Source organism: Elephantulus edwardii, unplaced genomic scaffold (genome assembly GCF_000299155.1).
Source record: "Elephantulus edwardii isolate Elephantulus edwardi_28Jun2011 unplaced genomic scaffold, EleEdw1.0 scaffold00237, whole genome shotgun sequence".
Lineage (NCBI taxonomy): Eukaryota > Metazoa > Chordata > Mammalia > Macroscelidea > Macroscelididae > Elephantulus > Elephantulus edwardii.
The window spans coordinates 3,858,000-3,866,425 of NW_006399987.1; the positions used below are offsets into that span (position 1 = coordinate 3,858,000).

Here is an 8,426-nt window from a genome sequence, read left to right on the forward strand (position 1 = left end):
AAGACTGTAGTCCTTGACCTTCTGCAGCAAGTGCTTCAGGTCCTCCTCAGGTTCAGCAAACAGGGTTGTGTCATCTACATAGCACAGACTGTTGATTTTTTTTTTTTAGTGTTTAAGTGAATCTTAACATTAAAAAAAAAGATTGTCACTACTGGTCCATTTGGAAGCACCATGATAGATGGAGAGGAGAGTGAGGTTGTTAACAATTAGAGCTTGCTTGACTTCACAATAAACACTCTTGGCACTAGCAGTCAGGAAATCAAAAGACGAATTGAACTGGGAAAATGTGCTGTCAGGGACCTCTCCAGAGTACTGAGAAGCAATGATGTCCGTTTAGAGACTAAGGTGTGCCTGATCCAGGCCATGATCTTCACAATTACTCGCTATGCATCAGAGAGTTGGACAATGACTAAGGATGACAGAAGAAGAATTGATGCCTTCAGGTTACAGTGCTGGAGAAGAGTCTTGAACATACCACAGACAGCCAAAAGAACAAGTAGGTTTGTCTTGGAGAGGGTGAAACCAAGTTTCTCCTTGGAGGCTAAGATTTTGAAGCTCTGTCTCACACACTCTGGGCACAAGACCAGGAGGGATCTGTCCTTGGAGAAGGCCATTATACTTGGAGGGGTGGTGGGACAGCACAGGAGAGGAAGACCCTAGATGAGATGGATTGATACAGTAATCGGGGCAATGGGGATTGGTGTATTGGACTTAGTGAGGCTGGCTCAAGACAGGGCAGGGTTCAGAGTTGCTGTACATAGAATTGCTATGGGTCACAGCCAACTCAACAGCACATAATAATAAGATTAATTTTTAATTTTGCTTTATTTTGAAAAGATAGCTGTATTTAGGGTTCTTGCTTGTTTTTATTCTCTCTCTTCTTGAAAGATGTTGCTCCAATGTCTTCAATTTTCATTGGTTTGGTTAAAAATATACTAGTAATTTTATCTCTGCATCTCTGTATGAAATGTATCTTTTTCTCTGATTGTTTATAAGATATTTCTTTTTGCCTACTGTGTCCCTATTTGACCATAATGTATTTTGGTGTACATTGTTAGTGTTATTGTATACCATTGAGTTGGAACCAACTCAATGGATCCTCTAGCAGGTTGTCAGAGACAGTAAATCGCACCAGAGGAGATTGTCCATCCTTCTCCCATGGAGCACCTGGTGGATTTGAATCGTGTTCCTTTGGGATTGCAATGCAGTTTATTGTCTGCTTAAGGTTTGATGGACTTCCTGGACCTTCTGTCATAGTTTTCATCTAATTTTGAAAATTTGAAACCGTTATTTGTTCCTTTTTCTCTCATGTTTCCCATCTTTTGTTGATTCAAGGGATATGTACAGTATACCACCTGAAGTTGTTTCAGAGCTCACTGATGATGTGTTCAATTTTTTTCCCTGCTGTATTTTTCTGTACGCTTCATTTTGGGTAGTTTCTATTGGTAGGTATTCAAGTTCATTTACCTTGTCTTTACACCACCAATTTGCTGTTATCACAGCCAGTGTGTTTTTCATCCCAGATAGTTTTGTTTTCCTCTCTAGTCATTAGATTTGTATCTTTTAAAAAAACCCTATCTTACACCCCTATTAAGACTATTAACTTGTTCTTCAAAATTCTTGAATATATTGAATACAATTACATTGTTATTTTTCTTGTTTATTAATTTTGTCACCCCTGCAAGTCTACCAGTTTTAAATTAATTGTAAATTCTCTTCATACTTGGAGATTTTTATTGGATGACAAATACAGAGGTTAAAACATTTTGTTGTATTGTTGACAAGGTAAACACAACACATGCTCTCATTCCACTGTTTCTACACACAACCTGCAGTAACATGGTTTGCCTTCTTCACATTGTGCCAACATTCTTACTAAATTTATCCTAGTTTTTTTCCACTCATACTGGGGCGGCGGAGGAAGACCTTTGATGAGATGGATCGATTCTGTGACTGGAGAGGTGTGGATAAGTGCGTTTGAGATGCCTAGGTTGGCACAGGATAGAAGAGCATATAGAGCTCTTGTACATAGGGTCACTATGAGTCACAGGCGACACGATGGCACATAACAACAACAACAACATATTGATTTAGATTCACTACCCTTCAGAATGAAGCTCTGGTGGTCTACTGGTAAGAAGCTGTGCTGCAATCCCCAAGGCACGCAGTTTGAATCTATGAGCTGCTCCGTGGGAGAAGGATGGGCAATCTCCTCCTGTTTGACTTACTGCCTCTGAAAACCTCCTGGAGGCTTAGCTATGGGTGAGTTCAGACTCGATGGCGCATATCAACATCCATAATCCTTCAAACTTGTAATTTATATTTTAGATGCTTATTGTCTCTTCAGGAAGCTTTGGTGGCCTAGTGGCAAGAAGCTGCATGCAGTTTGAGGCCACCAGCCGCTCTGTGGGAGAAGGATGGGCAATCTCCTCCTGTGTGATTAATTGCCTCAGAAAACACACTGAAGAATCAGCTATGGGCCAGTTCTGAGACAACAATAACAACATTGTCTCTTTGGTCCCCTACAATTTTTAAAATAAGAACATTGTCTCTTTGGTCTCATACAATTTTTAAAAGACCGCTGTATTCAAAAGTAATGTTCTTCTCAGTTTATACAGCATTTAATATTAAGGTGAATTCAGGGGATGGTTTTGCTTCAGCATTTAAAGAAGATCTCCAGACAATAGTTTTGTGTATTTCCCTGCTATTTCCAGTAAGTCTGTTGCTGTTAGGTACTGTCGAGTTGAGGACGACCCGTGGCGACCGTGGGAACAGCAGATCTGAACCCTGTCCTATCCTGTGCCGCCCTCACACTTCCTGACACACTAGAACCCATTGTGGCAGTCACTGTGTCAATCCACCTGATTAAGGATCTTCTTTTCCTTTGCCTCCTCTCTGCTTCTCTGCTGTTCCAAGAATAATGTCCTTTTCTAAGGAATAACCCTTCCTAGCAATATACCCAAAGTTTGTGAGATGAAGCAATCTGGCTACATTTTCTTCAAGACATTTTTGGGTTTTTTTTTTCAGTCCATGGGATATTTATTACCCTTCTCCAATATCACAAATCAAAGGCATCAATTCTTCTCTTGTCATCCTTAGTCATTGTCCAGTTCGCAGATAAATAGCAAGTGACTGGAAAGACCAAGGCCTAAATTAGATGCACTTTAGTCTTCAAAATGACATCATTGCTCCTCAATAATTTGGAGAGGTCCTTGACTGCAGATTTTCCTAGTGCAATACATCTCCTGATTGCCTGATTACTGTTACCAAGGATGTTGACTGTGAATCCAAGTATATGATGACATTGTGGACAACTTCAATCTTTTCTCCATCTATCATAAGGTTAATTCTCAGTCCAGTGGTAAGAATTTTTATCTTTATTATGTTTAGAAGCAATCCATATTGAAGGCTGAATTATTTGATCTTCTGCAAGAAGTGCTTCACGTCCTCATTATTTTCAGTAAGCAAGGTTGTGTCATTTACATAACACAGGTTATTGGTAAGTCTTTCTCTGATCTTGATGCCAGCTTCTTCATAGATTCCAGCTTCTCAAAGAATTTGCTCAGAATATGAATTGAATAGGTATAGAGAGAAAATACAACCCTGATACACTCCTTTCTTAATTTTAAACAATACAGTGTTCCCTTGTTGTGTTCACACAATAGCCTCTTGGTCTAGATATAGGTTGCTTGATAATAAAGTTGTTGCTATTGTTATGTGCATAATGACCCTATGTGCAACAGCCCTAAACCCTGCTCTATCCTTTGCCAATCTTATTGTCTCTGACACACCTACTCCTATTACCCTAGTCACTGAATCACTCCATCTCATTAAGAGTCTTCCTCTCTTGCATTATTCCTCTACCCTCCCAAGCATGAAGTCCCTCTCCAAGGACTGGTCCTTCCTTGAAACATGTCCAAAGTGTGTCTGACGAAGCTTCAAAATCCTTGCCTCCAAGGAGCAGCCTGGTTTCACCCTCTCTAGGTCAAACTTATTTGTTTTCCCAGCAGTCCATGGTATATTTAATAGTCTTCTCCAGCACCACAGCTCAAAGGTATCAGTTCTCCTTCTATCATCCAAAGTCTAGGGTCTAAAACAAGAGTAAGATCCTCAAGGAGACATCTGATTTGATACAGTGTTTGCAACAATGGTGTCACATATAGCTACAATTATAAGGCTGATGCAGGACTGGATAATGTTTCATTCTACTGAAAATATATTAGATAGGAGGCATAACCAATTCAAGGGCGTCAGCACCAACAATGTTCTGTCATCCTGAGATAATACTCTCATGAGCCTTCTATTTGATGACCCATTTTTTTTATCATACAACTTTGTATCATATTTTGGGCATTGTTATTTTTGTATGGCTTTGGGATGTCAACCAAAACAATGTTCAAAACAATATTCTAATCTATGCATACATTACAGAAATTGTTTTTAAGAGTGAATTCTCAAACATTCACTTCAAATGTGAAGGCCTGCAGCAGAAGGGGGAAAATGTGTCTTATGAACATCAGTGTCATTTTCATGACTAGCAAAAAATTCAATGCCAAGTCCCATGTGACCCCTAAGTGTCTCTCTCCTTAGGGTTCTTTCATGTCTAGAGTCCAGATTGGAATCACAATTTCTACTATCGGTGTGAGTCTAATAGCGTTCAACTATGATGCTAATATGCAACCACTACGAAACACCAATTACTGTGGACTCAGAGCCAAGTATTACTATTCTCCCAGTCTTGGCTGTGACTGTGAACGCTCTGCTTTATAAGCTGAAGCTGAAATCCTCACATTTACATCAAACAGGAAAGCCTTATATGAGAGATTAAAGTCAGAGGTATTTGGTTTATGTAAATAAGAAGCCTGGAAGCAGAATATTCAGTCCATTCTAAAGTCTTGACTTGAGTCTAGAATCCAGGTTGGATTTTAAAAGCTGCCTCTTCTGACAGCAACTACTCTTAACTTGATGTTGATCTGAGCATACACCCTTAAGAAAAAATTCCTTCGGCTGAAGTTTGGCAAGTATAAGATACCATGATCGATTCCCAAAGGGTCAAACAAATGCAAGAATAAGGCTGCTAATATACAGTATTATTAATACATGTTTTATAAGAGATCTCTATGAAAAGATATGACTGAAGAAGCATTTTTTACCAACAGGCTACCAATAAAACTTGCTCTGTCATTGTCCTAGTATCACTCAGAATGTAGTAATAAACTGAATGGCATGTATTTTTGACTACTGATAAATCTCACCTCTGTGTTACCCACTTCTCCCTGCCAAATTCTCCGTTCTGGATAGCCTATCTTTAACTTCCTAATGGTCTTGAACCTTCAGTTCCCCCTCAATATTACAAGGACAGATTCTTTTTCACCTAGTGGAACAGTCATTCTCACTTTATAACAATGAAGATTCGCCTGTACAGACAGTCTCTATTCCTCATGAACTTCATTTGCTATTATTAAAGCACATTCCAGACGTTTCTCCACAATAACCCTCAACAGTCAGTTCCCAGAGCAAACATTCCACAACTGGCAGATACTCAGCCACAGTGATAAAGCAAATCATTAACAAATCAAACAGCCACCACAGGGATAAAGCATATAATTAATGAATCCAGTGCAACTTATTACCTTTGACAACCCTCTGGAGGGTCAGTTATGGGAGGGTTCTGACTCGATGGCACACAATAAAAACAACAACAACAACAATGCAGCTATTAGCAAACCTCTCACCTGTGTGAGATATGCATGCTTAAGGCTCCTAGCACCAAGGTCACATTCAAAGCTGTCTTTCCTACCCCTATGTGAAGTCCCTCTTTTCACCCACACCAGATTCATTTTTTTTTACAGCCGCCTCATCCCTCATGGTTCCAAACCTTCACTAGACGTGTCTCAGGTGAGAGACTCAGGGGCTGTGGATCCCCCTTAGGTGCAAAGACGTAGGCTCCTGATGTGTCGGCAGTGTACCTGAGGCATAGGTGAGCAAGACAAGTGCGTTAAGATGAATTCTGTTGAAGGCTGTATGGAACTTTCTCAAAAAGTTGCAAATAAAGATACCGTTTGACCCAGCAATTCTACTACTGGGAATATACCCTAAAGAAACCATCAAACTGCCACCAAGCAGATATATACACACTGATGTTTAATGCAGCTTTGTTCGCAGTAGCAAGGAGTTGGAAACAACGCAAATGCCCATCAACAAATGAATGGATAGAGAAGCTCTGGTATATTCACACAATGGAATACTACGCTGCATTGTAAAACAAGGAACTCATGCAGTATTATTCAAAATGGGTGACCCTGGAGACATTATGTTGAGTGAAGTATCTCAGTCACAAAAGGACAAATAGTGCATGGTGTCACTGCTGTAAAACAGGACTGACATTAGGGCTGGGGGAGACTGAGTAAGATGGGTTCAACAATGTATGCTGCATTGAAGCAGATGAAGGAGAAAACTGTTTAAAAGGGATATGTGACTAGGTATTTTTGTCCAGACAGGAGTCCAGAGTGAAGGCCATATAGTGGAGTGGACCTGGAGATTGTAAAACAATGAAAGAATTTTTCTTTTACTTTTCCAAGAGGGTAGTGTACTGGGGATGGGTGGTTAGGAGGGGAGAACAGTGCAACAATGAATGAAAGGAAATCCAAAGTCTCATAAAAGAAAAAAAAAAGATGAGTTCTGTTCATGGACATCTTCCTGGACATGGTGACTTCTTACCAGAAGAAGGTCTGCTGGATGAGCAGCACAAGATTCTGGTCCCGGTTCTCAATCTCTTTTAAAAGTCCCGTGTGGGTATTGAATACAGCCCGGGTGTGCTGGAGAGAGAGCCCAAAACTAACTATCATGTCTCAGCAACAGCATCTCTGTTCTTCCAAGTGCTCAGGACATAATATCAGGGGTGATCTTTGACTGTTGTATTTCATACCCTGTGTCCAGTCCTTCAGTAAACTGTTATTTCTATTTATTTCATCCAGAGTTTATAGCAAAGCTCTTTCTGTCCTTGTTACCTCCTATCATCTCCCACCAGATGACTACTGTCACTTTCTTTGTCTTCCCACCTTCTACTCTTAATGCCCAATAGCTTTTCAGCAGAGTGCAGATGGAACCTTTTAATCTCCAGTCAGGCTGTTTCTCCCTGATCAGTACCCTCTGAAGCTCCCACTTCTCTAAGGGTAAAATGCAATTCTCCTCTGGGGCCCTCATGATACTGAAGCATTTGCCCAACCACCCCCATATCCTCTTCTCTTTTCATCTTTCTCCTCACTCACTCTGATTCAGCCACATTGATTTGCATACCATGCCATACAAAGCCCTCAAATGCTTGTCAGAGGCTTAGTCTGTAACTTTACATCTGCCTGGAGTATTCTCATCACTGACTCCCACTAATCATTTCTCTCAAGAAGAGCTCTGGTGGCCTAGTGGTCAGAAGCAGTACTGCAATCCTTAAAGCACCATGGTTCAAATCCACCAGCTGCTCTGTGGGAGAAGGATGGGCAGTCTCCTCCTATGCAATGAAACTGCCTCTGAAAACGTGCTCGACGTCAGCTATGAGTCGGTTCCAACTCAAGAATATGCTTGAGTGTCTCTTCACAGACAGACCTTCCCCGGATCACTTTATCCATCAGCATTGCCGCCCACCCAACTGGATATAATGCATCCTCTACTTTAACCCACTATTCTCCAGAGTAAACATGATATTCTCACCAACAAGACATCATTCTATGCTCTTAATTGGTCCCTTGTCCCCTAGGACATAATTTCTTTCTCACTTCTGAGTAAACATGGGACTTAGATACATCCTGGGGATAAAGTCCAAAATTGAGGTCCTACCTCATTTTCAATGGCGAGAACAGAAGACTGTGACCTCTGTGAGCCTGAACAGCTGGAGCCAGTCTTGGAGTCCTTCTCAGGAATGTGGATCACAGAGTAGATGCTGAATCCCAGGGCAGGTGCAGAGGCTTTGAATAGCAGCTCTAGAGGGTGCATTCTACTGTCAAGTCCTGGATTGTGTACCACCTGATAACAGAGAATGAGAGAAACTGAGGTAGAGGTCTGCTGATGCATACATACACTCACAGCCTGGGTCAGGGGTGGTACGAGTCAAGCTAGTATTCCTAGTAGTGTTCCTGGGATGAGGAGTAAAATTGCAAGGAGCTTGAGTTTGGCAGGTGTTTTATGAGGGAAAAATAGCAGACACTAATGAAGTAAACAAAAGTGAGGGAGAAGAGTGAGAATTCCTCACGGGGTCAGGTTTCTGGTTGGTAAAATATTGGCGAGAGGAAGGTCTTCATGTGGGTAGGGGAGATAGTCTTGAGAGAGAGAGATTCATAATAAGACACACATTTGCGTGGAGCATATTCTTTGAGGGGGTAGTGATGGTTGGAAGAAATTAATGGAAGCGATTGAGATTGTTCACAGCTTTA

At 41.0% G+C, this 8,426-nt stretch overlaps 1 protein-coding gene across 1 annotated transcript in view; it reads right to left on the reverse strand.

Moving 5' to 3' along the window:
- Positions 1 to 8,426, reverse strand: part of LOC102865353 (lysosomal alpha-mannosidase-like) — a 47,944-nt gene that overhangs the window by 21,946 nt on the left and 17,572 nt on the right. The window contains exons 14-16 of the mRNA XM_006898858.1: positions 7,834 to 8,019; positions 6,721 to 6,818; positions 5,879 to 5,969 (exon numbers count right to left, since the gene is read on the reverse strand). Of these exons, the coding sequence (XP_006898920.1) occupies positions 5,879 to 5,969; positions 6,721 to 6,818; positions 7,834 to 8,019 (375 nt within the window). The remainder of the gene's footprint in view (positions 1 to 5,878; positions 5,970 to 6,720; positions 6,819 to 7,833; positions 8,020 to 8,426) is intronic.